General features: G+C 33.5%; 1 protein-coding gene and 1 long non-coding RNA gene across 2 annotated transcripts; both read right to left on the bottom strand.

The window, feature by feature from the left end:
• Positions 1 to 1,763: 1,763 nt before the first annotated feature.
• On the bottom strand, positions 1,764 to 4,851 carry LOC136999220 (NADH-ubiquinone oxidoreductase chain 5-like). The gene is given in 2 exon segments (XM_067352707.1): positions 1,764 to 4,090; positions 4,093 to 4,851. Coding segments are annotated over 2 exon segments (702 nt in total). The 5' UTR covers positions 4,325 to 4,851; the 3' UTR covers positions 1,764 to 3,620.
• Positions 4,852 to 12,400: 7,549 nt separating this feature from the next.
• LOC136999221 (uncharacterized) lies at positions 12,401 to 17,116 on the bottom strand. The gene is made up of 2 exons (XR_010889598.1): positions 16,200 to 17,116; positions 12,401 to 15,587 (listed from the first exon to the last, which is right to left on the bottom strand). It is a non-coding gene; the product is annotated as an uncharacterized lncRNA (long non-coding RNA).
• Positions 17,117 to 26,652: the final 9,536 nt, after the last annotated feature.

Below are 26,652 nucleotides of genomic sequence, written 5' to 3'. Positions count from 1 at the left end.
CTCGTCTTTAACCTATCCCCTCTTTCCTTTCCATCCTACATCTTTACCAGTCGAGTCCCACTCACAGCCGTGGACACATGTCACAGTTCTAATTTCTTTTACATAGTCGTGACGAACCGTTCAAGGTATAGATATTCAAAATTAATTTATTATTATTTTTTTTTTTTTATGTTTTCATGTCTTTTACTTGTATTTTGAATTTTTCTTTTAACTAATTTTTATAATTTCTTATAATTTGGTTTGTTTTTCTAATTTGCAAGTTAGACGGTCCGTGGCTTCACACGTATATATTTTTACTAACCACAAATAATGTACTACACGTATTATCAGAGGTATTTATACACATAATTTTTTCAATAATTTGTTTGAGCGTGAGAATACCCCTAATTTGGTTGTTCTTTTTTCACATTAACAGGATGCGTTTCCTTAGTCAAAAAACTACTTTATTGATTGTCATTACCAACGCTTCTCTAATCATGTACTAAATTTTATATATTTTTTGTATTACACTGAAGATGGCCACGTACCTTGGCCGAAACGTCTGTATAAATTTATAATAAAAAAAGGAATTTTTGAGCAAATCGATCCAGCTCTTGCTCTATTGGCTTTATATAATATTAAAACTTTTTTTAATTTAATTAAGGAAGAGTAATAACCTAATATTATTTGTATATTTTTATACTTGTATCCATTATTTCCCAAAACCGGTAAAAGCATGTTATGACCGCGTCTGTGAGCATTGGTCGTATGCGAGGGATTAAGAAAACACTAAAAATTGAGAAAAATTCGCCAATCAAAAAGCTGTTGGAATGTACTTTGTGTTTAAAACAATAATGTTGAATCCTATTTTCACTATACTATACATATACATAGTATTACATACGTAAAACTAACTTATTTGTAGAAATTATATATATATTAATTAATTGATTAATTAGTTATTTTGTATTTACTACATAAAAATAAAAATAAAAAAAGTATATGACATTTTTCTTCAGTGATATATATAATATTATATATATATTTTTTATTTATTACTTTGTCATATTTAATTCATATTTATTTGACACCTTATACGCCGTATACGCCTATGTCGTCTCGTACTTTATATTGCAGCCTTGCGACGAAATTTCAGTCGAGGAACAATCGCAAGCGTCGTTTGTTTACAAACTATCCGATGACGCGTACACAGACCACACGTCAGTGTAGTGAGTTACCACTATAAACAAATGCGTACACACGGACCTACGCGGCGTAAGTCTGTAGGCTACGCCGATAATGTTATTCTCAATTTTAGTTCTACCGAAATGATGAGAAAATTTATTTTATTGCACATGCGCATACATAAAATCATTTCAATAAAATAACTCATATTGTTGTCCGTAATATATATTAAAATAAAAAAAGATCATGCGCAGCTATAATAAAACATATTAATAGATCCATAATATTTCCGTTTTTTTTATTAAAACTGCTATGGTAAAACGGCTGATTGGTGCATGTCCGTTCTAAATCCATAATTGTGGATCTAGCACAGACATGCACCAATCGGCCGTTTTACCATAGCGAAAAGTGGATCTAGCCATGTAGTTCCGCCGGCTAAAAAAATGGATCCAGTTAGCGCTACTGTACGGCCTAAAGAAAGCGTCGTACGAAAAACGACAGCATGGCCCCTCTCAGGCTTCTCTCTGCTACTAGACCATCCACAGTTCCGCATTACATACCTCCATTCGACATCCATTAAATATATTCATAGATATCATATGAAGCAATCATAGATGTTCCATAGATATTTCATAGAGCTTTGATGGATTGTAGTTTCAATTCGTTATTAATAAAATTATTTGGAAGTAAAGTCACAAATGTGATTGCGAGATAGTCTTGTTTATGTAGGTGTTAACAGAATGTCCTGACTGTGAGACAGTCGAGAACATGGTGACATTCTGTTAACACCTACATAAACAAGACTATCTCGCAATCACATTTGTGACTTTACTTTCCGCTACTCTCTCGGCCGTACAGAAAACGAATAAAGATAACTCTCGTATGGTCGTTAACACAGTTTTATTTATCTCGGCGTTGTGTAATAAATACAAGCTTTATAATTCTCACTCGTTAGACCGCAATAATTGTTAGCTAAGGAGATTAACTACACGCGGGATAGTTCCCGTGCAAAGTCCGTACCGCGCGTGCACTACGCAAAACGCTCGCGAATAATAGGCTCTCTTCTCGCCTCTCGCGAACAGGAGGTTTCCCTCCCGGCCCCGACCCTCGTCGCCCAGCTCCTCAATCCGCCGGAGCGCGAGTGTCGGTCCGGAAGAAAAAGTCTCTCAAGCGCCTCGCGCAGATCCCGTAAAGCACTGGAAGGCCTACGGAAAGTTCCGGAAGTCCGATGACGCGCAATGCAGGCGCAAAGCGCAAACAAGTACTAATTAATTAAGTGGAGCAATCGTGTATATCGAAACAGCTATTCGAGTGTTATATAAGCGTTATAAAATGTCATGCACGACAGATGGTTAGACCGACAAATGAATAATATTGTATATTCTCATAAAACACGTTACTGATACCGGCTTGTAAATTCTTGATATAAGTATGATGTTTTCATAGTGGCGACTTTGATCTGCCGCGTTAATTGTTCTATCGCATTAGGACAGCCGCGACTTTGATCCGCCGTTGCCTTGATCCGCCGCGTTTTTTGTGATGGCCACCACTTTTCATATGCGACATCGACGAATCGTGGCATCTTAGACTGATAACCACCAATCGGATCAAATTAGAGGAGGTCCTAAGATCTCTTGGTGGCGGCACGCATCTTTCCGTTTTTCAATATTCGCCTAGTAGCTCTCGAAGTGAACAGTCAGTCTTATACAAGTACGAAAATTATACGAGTATGCTACAAGTCCGGTGGAAACAGTGTGATTTCACGGGTCAGTATAGCCGAGGACTCAGGGTGAGTTTAAGCTCGATACAATCGGGGACTCAGGGTAACCTCAGGTTAACCCCTAGGCGTTGTCCTCGCAATAATATACTTGAGGAGAAGTGATTACTCATGTACTATAAGTGACACAAATAAACTTATTGTGAATCAGCAATTTTATTCATTGTTTGTGCCTTGCATTAAAAATAAAAACAGTGCGGACATTAAATTGTCCAAGCTGAACGGAACATTTTGGTGCCTCCTGTGAGGTACGAGCCTCACATAAATACACAACCGAAGGGAAGACGGCTTCGTGCAAAGGAGATCATACGAAGGCAAAAATAACGCACGGCATTCATCACAGGGATTTCAGAGTGAGTCATTCGGTTTACATTCTCCACGTAATTCAGAGCGCGTAACAATGGCCGAAAGAATTAAACTTTTGACTCAAAAACGAAGTTCATTAAAAACTCAAATCACTACTCTATCTAATGCTCTCGACCGAGGTAAGCTCGATAATGCGACATTAAAATTACGAATCGCTCGCGTAACAAAATTATACCATAAATTTGAAGAAAATAACGATGAGCTTATGGTATCAGACCCTGACGATGGGCATATGGCGGAATTGTTTAATATACAAGAGCACTTTTATGATCTTGCTGGTCGGATAGAAAGAATCGTTAACGTGGCCGGTACCTCAGGCACGAGTAGCATCGCTTCGAGTAAAGAGGTTCGCCATGATAATTATTAAATAGACCCCAGTAGTAACTAATGTAGAAGAATGAACTAAAGCAGACACAGGAGTAGGGGCTGCTATAGCTATAGGTAATCAAGAAGAAAAAGGAATTTGAGCCCTTTTAGTTATAGCAGCCAAAATTAAAAATATTATTACAATATTATTATCTAATATAAATATATTTCATCTTCCATATATAACTATTAGACCAATAGATATTAATAACCCCACATCTCCAATCCGATTACACAATACAGTTACTATACTCGAATTATAAGACATATAATTCTGATAATAAATAACTAAAGAATAAGATACCAATCCTAAACCATCCTACCCAAATAAAATTCTAAAAATATTAGGACTTAAAATTATAATAATTATAGATATAATAAACATAAAAACTAAAAGTATAAAACGATTTATATATTTATCCCCATCTATACAAAAAAATATCTATATAAAAAAATTATTGATGAAATTAATAAAACAAATCCCATAAATAATAAAGATACAACGGAACAGGTAATACGCGCCGTCGGATGAAGTTGCCGCAGGCATCGTTGCCAACATTCGACAAATACGAAAATTGGCTTTCTTTTAAGAATGCTTTTAATAATATGGTAGGCTCGCAGTCGGATTTGTCTGATATGGACAAACTGCATTATTTGCAATCAGCACTGAAGGGCGAGGCCGCAAGTAAAATAAAGATTCTTGCGGTGGAAGGAATTAGTTACTCGAGCGCGTGGAAATTATTGGAACGGTCGTACGAGGTCAAACGAATTTTGATATCGCAACATCTTGCGTTCATTATTAATTCGCCTGTACTAGATAAGGAAAGTACAAGCGGTTTAACGAAGCTGGCTGATGATGCGCAGCAACATATCGCATCGTTAAATTCTCTAGGGGTCACGGTCGGTGAAGAGATATGGTGGTGCCTATATGAAGTTAGCCCCCCATTTTTCGATTTTGAATATTTTTTTTAGTTGTTCCAGATTGTTCTACGTTTGTTCTATATTGTTCCAAAGTTATGAGCAAAAAAATCGAAAAACATGACGGGAAAAGCAAAAAAAACGATTTATTTTTGTGGCCACCCATTTTTTAAAAAATTCAAATTTTTTTGCTGTTCTGGATTGTTCTAATTGTTCTAAACATTGTTTCTATAATATTAATCTCCCTAAAAAAGAATTTAAAAAGATATAGCAAAAAATAGCATTAAGCGTCAAAATAGTATTTTTACATTTATCGCTATTATTATATTATGTTTTGACACCAAATTACATATTTAAGCTAAAAACGAATAGAATAACCCAGAACAACTCTCAGTTTCACCAGAACAAACATATAAAAGGCACTTTACTCTTGAAGGTAGAGAATTATTTTGTCTTTTTCGACCGATAATGTTACATCAGCGACACTAAAACCTAGAACAATGAGAAATAGACACAGAACAATCCGGAACAACTCTCAGTTTTGTCAGAACAAACGTTTAAAGAGCACTTTACTCTTGAAGGTAGAGAATTATTTTGTCTTTTTCGACCGATAATGTTACATCAGCGACACTAAAACCTAGAACAATGAGAAATAGACACAGAACAATCCGGAACAACTCTCATTTTCGCTGAAGCAAGCATATAAAAAGTACTTTATTCTTAAAGGTGGAGAATTATTTTGTATTTTTTGTATAATAACGTCGCAGAGAAAACAAATACGCAACGCTTAACGCTGGCTAAGGAAATCCCCACCATTCTTTCTCACTGCGCCAGCGCGTCTAGCTGTCTAGCCATAGTCAGTAGTCAGTGTTGAGCATTTATTCTCTTCTCTCTGCGCTTAGCGGACGGATCTTACTATTGTCGTTAGTCGTTAGCTTTCCGCGATATATCACGTGATCAGTATTTTCTTTTATAAAGTATTTTAAATGATCAATCTTGAGATCATTTGAAAGTTATACTTGGAAAAAAATAATATTTGTAGCATTTTGTATGCGATATTATCTTTATTTTTTTTTCGATTTTTTGAAAAATTGTTTGATATGGCTGCGCACGTAGAAAATATCTTGGATATTATTTCATCTCTAGATTTTCAGATATAATAAGTTCTTGCGGGAAACCCGTTGTTCCCAGTTCTGGAATTTATGCAAAAATTAGCGATATTATTAAACAAAATCCCGATAATTCTAAGCACTTAAAGCCAAAGTATATTTATGTAATTTTACAAAAAAATAGATATGGCATTTGGGACAAAATTTTAAAGTTTTTCAATTTTGAGATTGGTTCATCAATTATCGAATCAGATCAAGATATTACTTTAAACGAAACTAACACTGATCTTATCATTTTTAATTTAAAATTATCTTATAAAGTTTGGTTAAAGATAGCTCCCGAAGAAGTATTTTATGCAGATAATGTTTTAAAGGAAAGAAGATACAATGTTTTATTACGCAAGGTATGGACTGATGAGTTATATGCAGAAATATGCTGTAACGAAATTACCATGTTCTTTAACTTTTAAACATTGCAAGATATCTGGAACTGGTATTTTTTTAACTGTGTCTGATCGATGTCCAGAATATGATTGTATTTTTAAAGGTTGTGTTATTAACAAACCTTTAATGCAAACTGATGTAATGATGGAATGTGTAATTGAAAATTTCGATGATTCAATTATACATAAAAAAACGACAATTAAAAGGTGAAAGAAGAATTAAAGTTTCCAAAGAAATGGTCGACGCAAATATTTTGCCATGTATGTGGCGTAGAAAGGAAGCCGATAAACTTATGAGTTTTGATGATAATGAGCCAGCTCATTTACCAAATGTTGATGTTTTACGTAAAGCAAAGGAACAAAGACGCAATGTAGATTTAGGAATATCTGTTAGCGATCCAATAGAAAGTATAAAACAAATAAAATATAATATTCATGCAGGACACATTCATTCAGTTGGGTTAGATCCATTTTTTGTCCACTACTGGACACAAGAACAAATGGCAATATATCTTAAATATTCAAATTTTATTTGTGTCGATGCTACAGGATCGTTAGTAAAAAAATTAAAATTACCAAATAATGAATTATCTTCGCATATTTACTTATATCAGATAGTAGTAGAAAAACCAGCATCAAAAATGCCCGCATTTCAAATGTTAAACACGATCCAAAATACTAATGCGATTATGTACTGGTTTAACGAAATAATTAGAATAGGTTGTACACACAAACAAAATTTTCCCTATCCTAAACAAGTAGTTTGCGACTTGATAAAGCATTGATGGGCGCTGTAGCAAAATCATTTGGAAGATGCAAAAATTTAAAAGATTATTTAACCCAATGTTTTTGTTATTTTAATGATTTACCGTATAGTTTACCATCATGCCTTATTCATTTAGATATCTCACACTATGTACATTTAATTTCTCGATGGGATGAATTTAAAAGTATACATCCACGAGTAAAAACATTTTATATGTTAATCATGGCCTATTTAACAAAAATAACTGATTTTCAAGAATTCGAAAATGTCATTAGATCCGTTATAATACTTTGTAATAGTGAAGATTGTGGTTTATATGAAAATAAATTAGAAATGTAGAATGTTCTTTAATGTTCTTCCAGTTAGTTTATAACACGAACTGTTGTCAGGAACCGAATATAACAACTACGTTATTATATAGGATTTAACGAGGGATAGAGGGGTGACAGATGTAAAGAACCGAATAATACATTACAGAGTTTATTGTTATACACTGATCGAGATGTACACTGTCTCACGGCCAAAGGCAAAAAGCCTCGAACCTTGCATGCCGATGCTCACGTGTCCTCCTTGGTTACATCTGCATTAGCCAATCCCAGATAACGCATCTGTATTAGCCAATCGTCCGACAACACGCTAGCAATAACCAAACGCGCGCATAGCAACCGCAGCGCGTGCAGTCTACAATACATGAGAGAAAGAAACACATACATAGAAAGAAATAACGAGTTCTTTCTTACAGAAAGTTTAGCTGAGCAAGCTTTAAAATATTTACAGAATATAATTAAGGGTAATACAGATATAAATAATATAATAAAAAATGAAACTATTAAAGACATTTCAACAGCACAAGCATTACTTTCTAATAATAAAGATACTAAAAGTTTTGAAAAGCATACTATTGATAACTGGCTAAATGTTTTATTCAAAGATTGCATAAATGCAGTTACTTCTGCCCCTCAGGGTGAAGCAATTAATTCATATTATGCTCCTGCTTTAACTACTAAAATAAAAAATTTATTACATTACTTTCCATTGTTTACGTGTACTATGACAAATGCATTTAAACTCGAAAAAATACATATTAGCTCATCCGCCGTAGAATCGGAATTCAATGATCTTAAGCATCGCATATTAAGAAATGAATGTCGACCGATGCACATTGATAAATGTTTAAGCATCCATTTAAAATCATTTTCAGGAAAAACGAAATTAGCTATAGCCAAAAAAGAACTAAATTTGAATTTAAAGGAAGGACAAGTAAATTACAAAACAAAAAAAAACAAGGAAAATGAGACAAATATTAATGACAAAGAATTTTCAAATTTTTCATTTGAAATAGAGAATTTTGATTTAAATAAAAATGAAACAACATTTGATGACATTATAGAAAATAAAGAAAATATCTATTATATGAAAAATACTTCTAATCTAAAAACACCGGACTCTTCATTTGATGAATCTCATGATTTGTCATTGGAACAAAATTGGCGAAATAAAAATGCTCCTAAAAAAGTAAAACGTACATATCTCAATGTTCGACCTAATTGGAATATTACGGAATTGAATAAAAAAAATGTAGTTGGTATTGATATGCTTGTAAATGGAAATTTATGTCCCTCAATTGCAGAAAAAAATATAAAATATATCGTACAAAATACATGTGGATTTGATAGTATCTTTCATATTTTAGCTTCTGCAAGTATACATAATTTGTTCCGTCAAGTGATTGAATCAAGTTCCACAAAAACCTTTGAATTTTTGAAATTGTTTTTAAAAACCGGTTCAAGTAAATTAACTTACAAAAAAAGAGCGGAATTGTTACGTGAAGTAGAACTTTTTGTAAGCGAAAATATCCCTGGCGTCATAATTATTAATGCAGTTTCGAATATTTCTTATCTTTCCCAAGTTATTGGAACAATTATTCAAGGAAGACTTTAGTTATCATCTAAATAAAATTTGCACAAAATGTGAAACTGTTGTCGAACGTAAAGGAATCATTTTACCAATTAATATTGATATATTGAAACAGTTGGACATGAAAAATTACAAGATGCAATAGACGAATATACTCACACATTAAATAAAAAATGTAAAAAATGTAGCAGTGAGATTAATATTAACTTAGAATATGGAAATATAATATTTATCGAAACTACGGATGGTACAAACCATAAAACTAAATTATGCAATTTTAAAAATAATTTAATACTAAATAGAGCACAATATGAATTAGCGGGAGTAATTCATTTTGAAGGACGTAGAAAAATAACATCTGTAGGACACTATACTGCATTCGTAAAAAATAATGAGTGGATGCAATTTGATGACTTGTGTAAAAAACCAGTACATGTTACGAATGGTGTAGAGATAAACCCAGAAGTATGCATATACATAAAAACTTAAAAATCTTTTAAATACATATATATATATATATATATATATATATACGTAATAATAACTTAAATTATGATATTGTTACGTCCTGATAGATGTAGAATTTTTTCGTTGGGCTCGGCGATCAACGTAAACGGGCCTGACCGCACGAGCCGAGCGGCACGTTTAGGACTTACGACGGGTCAGCGACTGAAAGAGTCGTTTTTACTCCGTCGACAGGTCAACCGCTCGTGGTTTCCCTTTTGGAATCAAGGAATTGAATCCCTTTTACCCGGGACGGAACCTTTGTGCGCAATTTGAGAGGGAAGGTGTGAGGGGGTGACGAACGAGGAGGGTGTGGTTAAATGAAAAAGAACAAAAGTTTAATTTACTAAAGACTTAACATTTTAATTTGATTGAATTTATAATTAGGATACAAAACTTAACTCTTATTCGCATGTGTTTTATAATTTTATTTGTGTATTCTTTACAAGTGTGTGTGTGTGTGTGTGTATGTGTGTGTGTGTGTGAGTGTTTTATTTTTCCGGAGGGAGGGCAGAAGAAATAATAAAATAAAAAGGAATGAACTGACTTACTCGTTGCAGGGTAGTTTCGGATTGGGTTGACTATGTTCGGTGGTTCTGAGCAGGCGCCCCGTTGAGGGAAGGTGTTGTATAGGCATCGGACCCTTTTGTAAACGTGTGGGCACCCTGCTGCGGGATGGTGTCGTCAGGGTGATGGACCCTCTACTTGAGATGCACCACTTGGTCGCGACAAAGTATCAACTAGTTTTAACTTTTTGATTCGCGCCCCCGAACTACTCGAAAAACTGTTTCAAGAAACTGAGCTAAACGGAATAAACTGCGCAAAAACTGCTTGAAAAACTGTGTGTAATTGTGTCCGGAGCCACCAGAACACGGGTTTTTATACCTTTTCTTTGGGGTAGATCCCTTTAGAAAATCTTAGGTTTTTGGAGCGGGGATCGAATAGGAATTAGTCTTGCGAGAAGATTTTTAATGTGGGGGAGGATGGCGTTATTTTTAGCTAATAGGATTGGGTTTAGATAATTAGGTTACTTGAAATGAGATAGAAAGAAAGGGGCCCTAATGAATAAGGAATAGCGTCGTTTCGGGTCCATATATGATGGGGGTAGGTTTTTGAGGTGGCGTAACCGGTTGGTGTTAATTAGTATAGGTGGGGTGCATCTCAGTGTCTTAAGATCTGGGTGGGCGTAGTCTTTAGACCATACGATGGAATGATAGGTGGTCTATAGAGGTGCTTGCCCCCGATTCCCGGCTTTCGGATTGGATGGTTAAGAATCGGTATATAAGTTCGCAAAGCCTTGGGTCACTGATCTAATAAATTTGACAGTTTACGACTGTCGCGTGCCCTTGGTGTCGCGTGGAGAGTGCGACTAATGCATCTCGGTTTCCCAGACCTACTGAACACGTGCGCCGTATCAGGTGTCGCGCCTTCTCGGCATGCGACGGCGGTCATTCCCCGATCGTTACTCGGTAAAACCCTATCTATTAGCTAGGGTTCCCGTAGGTCGAATCCAAGAATATGACTAGCTGGTGCCAGTTTTTCTTTTTATCTCTTACTCTAACCGTCTGGAGTCGGTTAAGGACTCCAGCTACCGCGAAGTTTTGACTTTTACGGTTTTTCTGGCGACGAAGGCACGCTGAGCGGCCAAGGTATTTTGAAATATCCATGCCCCTTGCTATTTTTCTCTGTGAGAAGATTCGAGCTCCTGGTGTCTCATGAGAAAAACAGCTTTGGCGTTATAGTATTTCTTAAGAGTTTTTGTTGGTCCCGCGTTTACTAGGTCTGGTATTTAATGAAAAGAAAAGAATCGTGTAGTCTGATCAGGACGTAACAATATATATACAGGGTGATTCAAAATAACCGTATGTCCTTAAAGGGACATATTCCTGAGCGTATTCTGAGACAACTTTTCCTTTGGCAAAAGTTTGTGCGGAGCTTAATTTTCAAATTATAAAAGAAAATAGTTAGCGTATTGTGAGTCGAGTACAAGAAACAAGCAGGGACGCCGCAACTTACCGTTACACGCGGGTGTTTACGTGAGGCGTCTGCTACAATCAGCTAACACTCACGATACACAATTACTCAGAAAACACGTGTTTCTTTATCGAGTAATTTTCATGCACCGAGTAATTAGTAGTAATCATTAAATAAATTCCTCGTTTTATCGATGAAATGAGTGAACAGAGTATGTGAATGTGTTGTATCTTGAAATGTGAACCATAAGAAAGTGGAAAAACTTTTACTCGATATGGATCTGTCTCATTGCGAGAGAGAAAGAGAGAAAGAAAGAGAGAGAGAGAGAGAAAGAGAGAGAGAGAGAGAGAGAGAAAGAGAAATGCATATACGTATTTGTGTATCGTGAGTGTCAGCTGATTGTAGCAGGTGCATGTTGCAAACTACATACTTTTTCTTGAAAGCAACTATGTGTTTTCTTTATACCAATTGATTCGTCTTATTATTTTATGCATAAAAGTATTAAGGTAAAATTCTCAAAAATTGAATGTTTTACAAGATATTTTGTATTTTATGTCAAAATACTGTAATTTACAAGCCTCATAACTCGAAAAGTACTTAATGAAAAATAACTTCATTATAGTGTTTTGAAAAGCTCTTGACACCAGCTATTAGATTTTGGAATCAAAAATAGGGGTTTCTATTTAAAAAACCTAACCTAACCTTGAAATGACCTTGAAGGTCAAGCTCAAGGTCAAATTGAAGGTCATCGTTGAATTCCTCGTTGAAAATTACTTTAGAAATGACCTTGACCTTTTTCAAAAATACCTTACATGAGAAAATATTCAGCCGTCCCGGGACTTAATTGACACCCTGTATATACAAGATATAATTAAAATAAGATAACAAACTTTAAAGGAGCGAGAATATTACATAATAATAAATATTACTTTTTTATTTTTTATTAATAATATATATTTTATATCAGTAACAGTGGGTTTGACGGACATATGTTGATGTCAAATTTTTTTTCATGTTTGGTCTCGCTCCTCAAAGTTTGTTATCTTATTTTAGTTCATCCTGTACATCCTGTATATAATTATTGTTCATTACAGTATTTGTTTTTGGTTATGTGCATCATTATTTTTATTTTATTTTGCAAGACTATTATTACATATTACTACATATTATTATATATAATTTATAATATATTGCAATTATATTATAATATAACTTAAAGAATAAATTGTTATAATCAAATTTTCAAATGCCTTCCACCTATTTTAAATCTTTCTACTTTCAACTTAAGCGGTTATTCATTCGCGCAAGCGCATTGACCGATTTCGTACAGACAAGGATAGATAGATGTAGGGGACACTTTTGTTATGTGTATTTAGATAGGCTATGCCCCTTCCAGTATATATGTTCTAAGGTTTTTATCTCCTTGTGTCCTATGGAGCCGTAAATACAGTCGTAACGGTAGTACTATTTTTTATTTAACAGATTATAATTATTTATTTGTATTTTATTCATAAGAAAACTACAGAATATATTATAATTTTAACAAAAGTTTTAATTAAATCGTCAAATTTAGTTAAATAAATAAAATTAGAAAAAGCATTACTAGTAATAACTAGCAACTTGTAGTAACTTTTACGGAAATTTCATGGAATTACGGCTTCATGGGACACAATGAGATAAAAACACACGTAACGTTACGGGCGAAATATCTAGTAACTTTTGCGGACTTCTGGTGCGGATTACGGATTACGGGCTGTATGTGACGGCACCCTTAGGCCGGCGTCACATAGAACCCGTAATCCGTAATCCGCACCGAAAGTCCGCAAAAGTTACTAGGGATTGCGTCCGTAATGTTACGTGTGTTTTATCTCCTTGTGTCCCATGGAGCCGTAATTCCATGAAATTTCCGTAAAAGTTACTAAAAGTTACTAGTTATTACTAGTAATGCTTTTTTTAATTTTATTTATTTAACTAAATTTGACGATTTAATTAAAATTTTTGTTAAAATTATAATATATTCTGTAGTTTTCTTATGAATAAAATACAAATAAACAATTATAATCTGTTAAATAAAAAATAGTAATACCGTTACGTGTGTATTTACGGCTCCATGGGACACAAGGAGAAAAAACACACGTAACGTTACGGACGCAATCCCTAGTAACTTTTGCGGACTTCCGGTGCGGATTACGGATTACGGGTTCTATGTGACGCCGGCCTTAGGGCTGCGTTCAAATTCCCTACCCAGGTGCTTTCTCTCTTCTTTTATTTCACTTTTGTATCTCTCTTACTCCAATACAGCGAGTATACTCGGGTGAGAAATCGGAACGCAGCCTAGAGTGGGTAAAAGGAGAGTGAAGCCAATAAGCCGGAAGTTGCCATTTTAAGATTGACAACGTTACTGAGGCGCGTAAATTTGAACTACGTAAATAAACAATTTATTCTTCAATTCGCTTGACATTTTCAAATTTAATATCCTTAAATATGAATGACTGAATGAATAAAAAATTTAATACGTAGTACATAGTCGGCTACAAATAATAATTAAAACATAAATATATATATATAATCTATTTATGTTTCTATCTATTTATATATATCTATATATAGTAGGTAAGAGCGAAAAAAATCTTTTACTGAACCTATTATTAGTATGGGCCTATCGCCCAAAGGATGTGTTCGTACTGGTGAGAAGTGAGATAGAGTCAATTGTGTAGAAATGTGTTTATTTCTTTGTCAGAGAGCTATCTGTATGTACAGGTGTGTTTGTAGCTTGAGTGCGCCAGCGGCGCATTCGCAGCAAAGTGTAAGGCCGCGAGTTTTGAATGAAAGTTGATGGGCGCGGTAATATATTACCGGCCGCGTCTGCGTGATTGGAATCGGGTCCCCAGAAGGATGATTCATGCAAGGGTGCATGTTGCATCCCGGTCCTCTGCATGGTAGTTGCTCTGTGAGCAAGCCCTAGGCGGCGAGGTTTGCGTTGCGGTGGAGCATGTCTCCGTTGTGCCATGCGCTGCGACTGTCCGGCTCTCGGTGGCACAAGTGAGTCTGCGAGCCGAGGCGGGAGAGGCCTTCGCATTCGGATATCCCCTGGAACGTGAGTGTCCCGTGGGGGCCGAGTCAACCGGGCACAGAACTCTAAGGGAATTGTTTTCCGCTGTAGAGTCTGTGGTGGCGACGGCGATGTTGGTGCGTCAGCTGACCGTAGATGCACATCCTACGTGAGGTGTGCGGTCAGAGCTGAGACTGAGTCTCTCGCTTCCGTGCCTTCCCAGGCACTGTGAAAAGTCGAAAAGACTTGCTGGTTGCGCTCTTCGAAGCAGAGCTGTGACTCCGTTCAAGGACCCTTTGTTAAGAGCTCGCCTTGAAGCGAGTGAGTGAGTAAAGATCTGCGGAAAAGCTCTTTTATACCGCTTCGATCGATGCTTGATCGCGAGAAAGCTTTTCACCGCCTGCGCAACCTGACGGTGTATCCACAAGTTCGTAACTCGGTAGAAGGCCTGCGGCGCGTAGCGGTGCCACGGCGTATTATGCCGCGTCAGTGTAGCGGTGTGGTGGTGAGCCGCCACAATTAGAAAACATAAATTTCTAAGATACATATATCGCAAAACGGACAACAAAAATAAATATTTCAAATCGACTTTATTGAAATTGTATGAACGTGGCTTGACATATGTTAACTTATTTTCATTATCAATGTTTTAAATAATTATAAATTATAATTTATTTAATTATAAAATTTTTATTTAAAATTTTTTTAGTGCAATAATTCAGAAAAAAATTGAAAATTATAACAAAAAGAATATTAGGATAATGATGAACAATTACAATTATTCAATATAATTAAATGTATTAAAAATTAATAAATTATATTTATAATTTTTCGCATAATAGATACAATTCTAGCAAAATTTAACAAAAATATACAATTGATATTGAAATAATCGATTAATATAGTAAGTATAGATACAGTAAACAGTCTGTGAAGTAATATTCACAGTTTTCGATATTCGGTGTATTGCAATATTTTATTTTATAATAAAACATCCTTCTTCCCTGAGTGTCTACAATATAATATACAAGTGTGATTTAATTGCTTAATTTTGAAAAGTAATTGATTAATGTATATAAATAAGAAATAACATTTTCAGCATTTTTAAATGTGAAATAAATTTTAGTTTTCAGTACTGCTAACGTACGTAGAATTATTTTTTGCAATATTTGGTAATATGTTCCCAAGAAAATAGTAGTCCTGGTGGTGTATTCATGGTCAAGTTTTTCTTCTGAAAGATTAGAACAAAAAATTGCAAGTTAATGCAAAAAATATAGTAAATTATCAAAAAACAAAACATTACACTTAATATCAATAAAACATTTTATTGTTAGACATAAAATGAATAAAGAACAGTTATCATTCTCAAACACAAAATAAATAAACAATAGTTATCATTCTCGATAAAATAAAATAATCTCTCATAATATATAAATAAAGAACAGTTTTCAGTCTTTGAGATACAACATAAATATAAATGTTTGAAATACAGATACAAGAAATAAATGTATTAAATAAGGCAAACAGAAGATTAATGTACGAAATATATAAAATACATAAACACTAAAGAAGATTGATTCACAAAAAATAAAGTTTCTTTATCGTAACATCGTAGTGCCGTTAATCTGTTATAATGTGTAAAAGAAGCTTTTTTGTTTCCGACACATGAGAGACAGCGATTACAAGTTTTTTGTGTTTTCGTAATACTGCACTGAGAAAAATGGTTTTATTATTGTTGTGTATGACGTTAGAACACAGTGTCGCGTGGGCGTGGAAGTAAGGAATACACTCAGTATAACAAAATATATGAGTTTTAATATAAGTCGTGGTGACTGAGTACAACCTGTATGAAAAACTGAACTCAGAGAGAGTTCCCGGCAAGAAGGTAGGCGCAGAGAGAAGACTGAGAGTGGACATGCCCGCATTTTTCGTGTTTCTGTGGGCTAGCGCCTCTATGTGCACAAAACGTGCACATTGAACTACGTAGCCAATGTCCACGAATCCCGTAGGTAATGTCCACGATCTTTTGGGTCTCTTCCGTGCTATGTCCACGACTTTTTGGTTCCGATATGTGCTATATCTACAAAATGTCGGTAATGCATACTTGTAAAACATGATTATGTATATCAATCAGATTTGAAATATAAATACACACGTATTGTAAATACATGTATTGTAGCATTTATTTTTGCATTTACAGTTTATTTAGCAAAAGATGAGTTATTTTCAATAACCTGTGCAATTTGAAAATGTACATTTAAATTATTTTAATAAATTACTTCTATAATTGTGTGTGTGTGTGTGTGTGTGCGTGCGCGTGTGTAAATAAAGTATTGCATTTTTGTCAATATTTAAAAAGATGATAAACTCTTATAGATATTTCATACAGTAATGACCAATAACTTATTTTGAATATTAAAAGCCAGGGTTGGGCGTTTACACGTAAACTATATAGATGTAAAAATACATATTAAACACGAATGCAAGCTAGACAATAAAAATAATCTTTTTATTTATAATTTGAGAGGACTATAGTCATGAACCGCCGCAAGCAAGTGTGCACCGCACAAAGTTTCATTTAACAATTAAGTTTTAAAATCTAATTCTATATTCTTAACACTACACATACACAAAATTTTGTGTGCTTGTTCTGGAAGACTTTAATTTTTTCTAAAACAAATATTGTATATCAATTGAAAAAAACCGTGTCATAAAACTTGAAACTATATTGATCGGATCAAATACTTGTTTATTTTTTAAAATATGACTACCCTAAAAATTGCTCTTTTTAAAAATTGTGTATTTACCAATCTTTTATAAATCAGATATTGTCAAAAATTATTTTTAAAATGTTATTTATAAAAGATTGATAAATAAAAATATGCAACAAAAATGAATGAAATAATGAGACAACAAAGGACTTTTTGAAATTTTTTAATTTGGAAATTCATAATTTACAGTTCAATATAACAGAATCGTAAAAAAAATTTGAAACATTGTGGTTTATAATTACAGAAAAGCAGGTCATAACAATTCTTTACACGATTTCACGTCACAAAATTATTCGCTCACGCTATAAATCGACTAAAACAAATGCAGTCTACTAACTTCGATAGGTATTTATTTCTGATTGTTGCTTAAGATAGTCAGTATAACATAGAAAAGCATTCAGTAAGCATCAATTTCAATTTTTAACTTCTCGTTTCAATAATTCATTATCATGGGCAGAAAAAGCAAAGAAACAAATCTTGAAGTTAGGAAATTATTTTTTATTGAAAAAATAGTAAATCTTTAAGAGAAATTGGAAGTATTGTTTGTAAAAGTTATTTGACGGCGCGATACGTTATTAAACGATACGAAGAAGAAGGACGAATAGAAAATAAAACAGGCCGTGGTAGAAAGAAATTATTAAATTCCTCAGAAGAGCGTTTGTAGTTAGGAAAGTTAAAGAAAATCCGAAGATAAGTGCTCCCCGAATAAACTCACTTCTTCAAAATTTCTCTGAAAAAGAAGTTTCCCACGAAACAGTTCGAAGAGTACTACGGAAAAAATTCGCAAACATTCTATTACAAGCAAAACTGAGTTGCAAAATAGATTACAAAAAGAATAACAAAAAATAGACAGCGATTATTTGAAAAAAATAATAGGATCGATGCTGAAAAGACTTGCCGAAGCTATAAAACAAAAAGGATATCCCACTAAGTATAAATTTTATTAAAATAATAATTTCTACAATATAAGCGAACAATTTTGTGACGTGGAAACGTGTAAAGAATTGTTATAACTTGTTTTCCTGTAATTATAAACCACAATGTTCCAAATTTTTTTACAATTCTGTTATATTGAACTGTAAATTATGTATTTCCAAATTAAAAAATTTCAAAAAGTCCTTTGTTGTCTCATTATTTCATTCATCTTTGTTGCATTCTCGACTGAGCAAATAATTTTGTGACTCACAGTATATATATATCATCGACAGTCCTGAGAGAGATTATAGTTTTATAAAACAATCTCCTAGCACAGTTCTCGGAATTTGTTGAACATTTCTGCCGATTTCCGCGGTATACGCCTTCTTTCTTCTTCACACTGCGCTCGCTGCAGCCGCTAGGATCAACGCCGCCGAGCGTTAGGAGCGGCACTATTTAATTATGAGTGGATTCTTCTTCCTATTTATTAAAATTTTTAAAAATTTATTAAAATTTATTAAAAATAAATTTATTATTAAATTTATTAAGTGAAAATATTTCAATAGATTTCCACATCATCCATGAGGTACTAATGCTGACGCATTTTTATCTTCAGTGGAGCGGACCTACTGGAAAAACCACTTTTAAAAAAACGCGTCAGCATTAGTACCTCATGGATGACATAGAAATCTATTGAAATATTTTCACTTAATAAATTTAATAATAAATTTATTTTTAATAAATTTTAATAAATTTTTTAAAATTTTAATAAATAGGGAGAAGAATCCACTCATAATTAAATAGTGCCGCTCCTAACGCTCGGCGGCGTTGACCCTAACGGCTGCAGCAAGCGCGGTATGGAGACAAAAAAAGGGATATACCGCGGAAATCGGCTGAAATGTTCAACAAATTCCGAGCACTGTCCTAGCAAAACAAGTAAACAGCGAGCATCTCGGTAAAAATTGAGATAAATACGCTACGCTCATAGTCATGTGCAACGGAAAGTCTGTGTGTTACCGTGCAGCTTCGTTTCACATTTCTCATTTTGCAATATTATCGTTTTATAAAATATTGTTTTTATGTTTTCTTTTATTTCTGTTTAATTGTTATTTAATTTGGGTGGAGTTCCGATTAGCGGAACCCTCTGATTTTTTTGAAACTCCGCTCTTTTATGTAGTTTGGCGCGCTGATTACGAATATGATAATGAAAATTGCTGACTAGGTCATTTTCAAGGTCAAAACAAGGTCAGAGAAAGTGAAAAAATATCACTTTTTTGAGATTATTTCGAGAAATATTGATGTAACAAAAAAATGTTTCAAATAAAAGTTGTAGTTTTTGTAAAAATACATCATTTATGTCCTATGCATTTTTTGTGTAAAACTGATAAATTTCGAGAAAATTGACGTTAAAGATTAAAAACTTTAGTAAACAGGTAGGGGGGGTTCGGGGGGACGAAAAAAGAAGGGTTAGGGGGGTCGAAGCCCCCCCGAGGGGGTGGAAGGCACAGGCGGGGAGGGGGGTGCAGGGGAAGGGGCTCTGCCCCTCCCCCCGCCTATTACATGGCTAGTCACTATTATAGAAGTTTAAAATAACTTTCAAACACAATATGCTCTTCACCTTGCGTAGGGGTCTTGCTAATCTTTTCAGTATCTAATATTTTTAGTATATTGTAGACTCATACTTTTAGTAAGGCAAAGATTTAATTCATATAAACTTTCTGCGCGCACACACCTTGCGTTGGGGTCTTGCTAATCTTTTCAGTATCTAGTATTTTTAGTATATTGTAGACTCATTAGATTTTTAGCAAGGCAAAGATTTAATAAATATACATAAATTGTATACGCACACACGCCGCTACATTCTTGAACGGCATGCGCATGCAAGCTAAGGCCTACCTGTTTACCAAAGTTTTTAATCTTTAACGTCAATTTTCTCGAAAATTATCAGTTTTACACAAAAAATGCATAGAACATAAATAATGTATTTTTACAAGAACTACAACTTTTATTTGAAACATTTGTTTGTTACGTCAATATTTATTGAAATAATGTTAAAAAAGTGATATTTTTTCAGTTTTTTAATGTTTTGACCTTGAAAATGACCTTGTCGGCGATTTTCATTATCATATTCGTAATCAACGTGCAAAAATACAAAAAATAGTGTAGTTTAAAAAAAATCGGAGGGTTCCGCTAATCGGAACTTTATCCTTTAATTTATATAGTTTTTTAGTTTTATATTTAAAAAGTTTATGAAACATATTTAACATTTATTAAATAAAGTATAATAAATAATCAGTGGACAATGGAAACAATTTATGATAAATGTGCTTATAAAAACTGTCGTAACGGACGATATACTACAGGTTCACATTTATTTAGATTTCCATCAAAGCAAGATGCAAGACAAAAATTATGGATACGCAACAGTGATAAGTTTTGTTTATAAGTTATTTTTTAAAAGCATACTTTTGCATATTTTTGAAATCGTGTTTATAAAAATAAGAAATGTTTCTTTAAATGATATAAATATATCCAATGATAATGTGTTGATGTATACACATTTAACAGCAAAATTAAAGCATCACCCGTTCTGCCCTCCAAATTTCAAGAGAATTTATAACTTCGTCAAAAGTAGGCATAATAAAATGTTCTGAGAAGCATTTTACAACTTGAAAGCTTTATTTTTGAGATCGGTATTTTAGTAAATGACTTACTGATTTTTTACAAAGCTACATCAAATATAAAGAGATGCGTCAAATTTTAAAATTTTTTACTTTGAGAAGTTCCAATGCGTGATTTATAAATTGCATACAAATACGGTTTACATTATTTGAAAGCGTAAATCTTTACCTTTAATTTATTTGTTTGAACGTTGTGCAATTTTTTCAACAAATTATTCAATGTTAAAGTAAAAAAAATTATTTTTGCTTCAATATTAACACTTTCAAAAGCTATAAACCGCATTTGTGTGCGATTTTTAATTCATGTCATGGAACTTTGCAAAGTTCATACAAAAATTTTAAAATTTAACGCATTTTGCATTCTTTATTTGTATCCGTATAGTTTCGTAAAAAATCAGTAACTTGTTTAATAAAGTACCAATCTGAAAAGTAAAGATTTCAAATTTAAAATTTGAATATGGAATATTTCATTATGATCATTTTTGACAAAGTTACACTCTTTCGAAATTTGCCTATTTTTAGAGAGCAGAATGAGTGATACTTTAATTTTGCTGTCGAATGTATAAGTAAAAGTAGCAATCTTAAATTTGTTTACAAAATGATTTAAAAATGATACTTTTAATTCGAGTTTTGTTATCTTGTGGAACAAAGTTATTTGATATTTGATTTTTAATAGGCTAAAGAACGTATTACGAATTTATGGATAAAATAAATTAAGACTTTTGTTATTCTGATATTTTCCTGGTAATTATATATTGCGCAATAGAGAGATGATCTCGGCATCTTTCGCGCATCAATATGTATTTTAGTGCTTGCTGAATATGTAAAGATTTCACAAAAAATTAAACTTTTTGATATAAGAAGTTTATAAAAAAAACATTAAAGAATAGTTAAATAAAGTACAATATAAGCGCGTGCGGATAAGATCAGCGGGATTTCGAGCCCAAGCACATCTCACGCACACACAAAACGCTATACCTGTGTAACGCGCGCTCGGCTAAAAATAAGTTCAGCGGGTCGACCGAGCGTAACAGATAGATAGAATTGACGGCCCGGATCAAAGAATTCGCCCAGCGCTTGAAATCCTGTAAAAGTATTGTCCAAACGTCTCAGAGCATGAAAATTTTGAAAGTCGCAACATTAATTTGTTTAAATATAGGCTTGTAGAGATCGACGAGACGGAACTTTTTTCTATTTGCAGTTTTTTTGTTCGATGCTTATTTTTAATAATAAAAATAAAAAACTGAAAAATTTTTATCCCTAAATTCAATAAGATTTTAAGATATAAATCGTCGTAATTTGGTAAAATTTTATTGAAATTGTTTGAAATTTGGTATACGCATGCAGTATAGTCTAGCGATGCCTACAAAACAATAAAGAAGCTGAAAATCGCCTATTGTTTAATAATAATTAATTGCAAATTGAGGCCAATCGGTAACCACGTTTTTCTAGTTTCGCCGACAAAAAGTATCGAGGGAACTTGAAATTTGGAACAACTTCCAGTGATACATTTGTTCCTCACTACTGAAGGAAGATTTCTGGAAATTTTCAGATTGATTCATTGAAAATTTGCGGAAATATGCATTTTGTAAGAAAACATGCGACACCGGCAATGATAGCTTTGTGAGCGCTGAGCACCATCAGGCAGCGTACTCGCCATTCGGATTTCCAGGACTCGATTTTATAATGATTTTTTAATGTTATACATTTGAACAATCGCTCACTTTCCACGAAATATCGAAATGATGAACTATTATTTATAGGGTTTCTTAATTAAATACTTTTATTATTATTATTTCGAAATATTTCACATACACTCCAGAGACGCGGTTTTTAGGACGATAGTAATTTAACAAATAACAATAGTTAAAGTTGTAAAAAATTATTATAAAATCGAGTCCTGGAAAACCGAACGACGAGTACGCTGCCTAATGGTGCTCAGCGCTCACGAAGCTATCATTGCTGGCGTCGCATGTTTTCTTATAAAATGCATATTTCCGCAAATTTTCAATGAATCGATTTGAAAATTTCCAGAAATCTTCCTTTAGTGGTGAGGAACAAATGTATCACTGGAAGTTGTTCCAAATTTCAAGTTCCCTCGATACTTTTTGTCGGCGAAACTAAAAAAACATGGTTACCGATTGGCCTCAATTTGCAATTAATTATTATTAAACAATAGGCGATTTTCAGCTTCTTTAGCTTGTTTTGTAGGCATCGCTAAACTATACTGCATGCGTATACCAAATTTCAAACAATTTCAATAAAATTTGGCCAAATTACGACGATTTATATCTTAAAATCTTATTGAATTTAGGGATAAAAATTTTTCAGTTTTTTATTTTTAGTATTAAAAATAAGCATCGAACAAAAAAACTGCAAAAAGAAAAAAGTTCCGTCTCGTCGTTCTCTACAAGTTTATATTAAAAAAAAATTAATTTTGCGACTTTCAAAATTTTCATGCTCTGAGACGTTTAGACAATACTTTTACACGGTTTGAGCGCAGAGCGAGTTCTTTGATCCGCGTCCTCAATTATTATCTCATTTATTATTTAAAAATAAAATAATTATGTTTTGAAAGTACTTTCAAAATATTTACTATTTGTCAATCGTTTTTCATTACTTTATTTTAGGGAATATTAAATTAGAAAAATGGACTGTCAATTCATTTCGTCGTGCTGGTCTGTGTGTAGATCATTTAATGCTAACTCATTTAAGAGAGAAGGCAAGAAAACATTAAAACGCGATGCTGTACCAATTCGATTTAATGATTTGATAAATTTAGAAGAAAAATCTGAGGCAGCTATGGAAATAGGAGAGATGCAAAAAGCAAAAAAAGAACAAAACCAAATAAAAGAAATGGAAGAAGTAGAAAATACATATAATAACGCAATTGCAGAAACATCATTTAATATCGATCATAATGATAAAATAAATAAGCAATTATTAGATCGATTCAAACAAACTTATCTTCCAGCAAAATTAAATTTTGACAAATCATTAGAAGAGAAAGATATTACAGAATGGATGCATTTAGAACCTGTAAGATATGAAAACATTGATAAGTGTGATCTGTTAATGACAAAATTGTGAAAAAGAATATAATCCAGAAAAGATAATTAAAAGTTTAAAACGTGAAAATATTCGTTTGCGGCAGACTATAAAGCGTTCAAAATTGCGTTTACAACGTCGCCAAGTAGCTAAAAAAAAATAAATAAAAAAAATAACAAAAAGAAAATATAAAATTTAATTAATGAACAAAATCTGCATCCCGTTGCAAAAGCAATGATTAATTAACAACTCCATACTCCACATGCGGCATATACAGAGGAAGAAAAAACTTTTTTGAAACAGCTTTTTTATTATTCGGCATCTGCATTGCGTCGTTTACGAAAGGCAGGTTGCAATTTTCCTGCAGAACGAACTATTAGAAAATGGCACGAAGAATTTAATATAATGCCAGGATTTTGTGATGTTATATTCCGCAAATTGCAGGAAAAAATTTCAAAGTTGCCTGTAGAACAAAGAGTTTGTGCTTTAAAATGGGATGAAATGTATATAAAATCATATGAAGAATACTCATTTAGTCTGGATCAAATAGAAGGACTCGTTGATCTTGGGCCTTTAGGAAGGAAAAGTGAAAGGACAAAATGCGTATTTGTATTTTGTGTGGATAGTATAAATGCGCTTCATCCATGGCGTCAACCGCTAGCATATTTTCTCCCAGGAAAATGTATGAAAGCGGAAGAAATAGTGATTTTAATGAAAGAATGCTTAGATAGATTGAGCAAAACGGGTGCTGATGTACGACTTATAACGTGCGATCAAGGTCCATCTAATCAAAGCGCTTATGCTCAATTTGGTGTGCACTCAGATAAGACATATTTTATACATAATGAAAAAAAATATTACGCATTATTTGATTTTCCACATTTGGTAAAAAGATTGGCAAGCTTGTTAAGAAAACATAAATATTTGTCAAATATAATAGAAGGGGCATCCAGAGCCATCGCAGGATGTTAGTGCAACATTTTTAATTTAATTTCTTAAAGAATTATTTTAATAAATTAATCTACAAGAGACAGTTAAATTGTACACCGATCTCACATCGAGATACGTATGTGTACGAAATTATAAGTATATGTGGGAGTTGAAGCTGTTTGATGGAATAAAATAGTAACACTTGGATGATATCAAACTCACAATATATTTTTGTGATAATGAATACAATTCTCTCTTTACTGTCTCAGATAATAATAAGAACATAAAACAAGGTGTGTTACTCAGATGGCTCAAAAAATGCAAGCTCCATTCTTAGTGCTGCCCTCCATCCTATACCATACTGCCATCTATTAGATAAAACATAAAAATAAAAACAATATTCCACAATCCGCCCCCTTGGTTTTATCAATCCATAGTGTTCATAATCTTTTTTATATGTTTAGATAAAGTTGGACCTGTCAGTGGCTTTGTTAGACAATCTGCTGTCATACTATCATTTGGTACATGTCTTACTATAATATTCTCCTTTCTCACGGTCTCTCGGATGTAGTGGCATCTTCGGTTCATCAGTTTAGATTTAGTTTTGAAATTTCCACCGTTCGCCAATTTAACGGCGTTCAAGTTATCACAATTTAATTCTTTTGATGTTTCTTCCGAAGGTTCAATCTCATGTAACAATCTAGAGCTCCACACTATTTCCTTTAATCCTTCCATCATTGCTTCTAATTCGCTTTCTGTTGAAGACAACGCAACTATGGACTGTTTCTTGCTTCTCCAATGTATTAAGTTTCCATTTACATATAATAGTAATCCAGTAAAGGATTTTGCGTCTTCTGTTCTATCCCACGATGCATCAGATTCACATTTTATTTTTGTTGTTGAGTCTTCCCTTTTAAACTCAAGGCAATAATCAATAGTCCCTTTCAAGTATCGAAGAATTCTCTTTAATGCTGTCATGTGCATTTCTTTTGGATTATTGTTGAATTGTGATAAACAACTTAGTGCAAATGATAAATCTGGTCGTGTATGTACACTTAAGTACATAAGTTTTCCTATCAATTCCTGATATGCTTGAATGTCAGCTTTCTTACTTTCCTCACAATTTTCCATCTTTGTGTTTACATCTATCGGCGTCTTCACAGCATTACATTCTCTCATTCCATATAACTCAAGTAGTTCTTCAATATAATTTTTCTGGTGTACGTATATTTTTCCTTTTTCTTGATTCACTTGCATTCCCAACACAACTTTTCCTTCCCCGAGGTCCTTAATGTCTATGTATTCTTTAATCTTATCTATATAACTTTTCTCAAATTTATCATCGCTTGACACAGTCGACATATCGTCCACATGTATTCCGCAGTATAAGAATCTGTTTTCCCTTTTTGCATAAAACAAGCATGGGTCTTCCTTGGACTGTTTTAATCCACATTTTATTAGAACATCGGTAAGAAATTCATTCCAGCATTTTCCAGCTTGCTTCAATCCATATATACTCTTCTTTAATTTACAGACTTGTTGCTTGTTAACTTGTAGCCCATCTGGTAATTCCATAAATATTTCTTCTTTTAATCTTCCATGTAAAAATGCTGTTTTTACGTCGTAGACCTTCAACCTCCTGTTTTCTTGTGCACTTATACTGAATAACAATCTTATTGTCTCTATTCTCACTACTGGAGCAAACGTTTCCCCATAATCTACCCCTGGACGTTGTCCACATCCCAGTGCGACGAGTCTTGCTTTATACCTTCGTTGCCCTGTATTCGGGTCTTCCTTTATGTCAAACACCCATTTGCATTTGATGACTCTTTTATTTTTAGGTCTAGGCACAGTATCCCATACTTTATGTTTCTTCATTGATGTCAATTCTTCACTGATAGCTTGTCTCCAACATTTCCAGTTGCTTGATCTTTCTGCTTCTTGAACATTT

This window comes from Linepithema humile, chromosome 4 (assembly GCF_040581485.1).
Source record: "Linepithema humile isolate Giens D197 chromosome 4, Lhum_UNIL_v1.0, whole genome shotgun sequence".
NCBI classification, from domain to species: domain Eukaryota; kingdom Metazoa; phylum Arthropoda; class Insecta; order Hymenoptera; family Formicidae; genus Linepithema; species Linepithema humile.
This window is presented reverse-complemented; position numbering and strand designations above follow the sequence as displayed.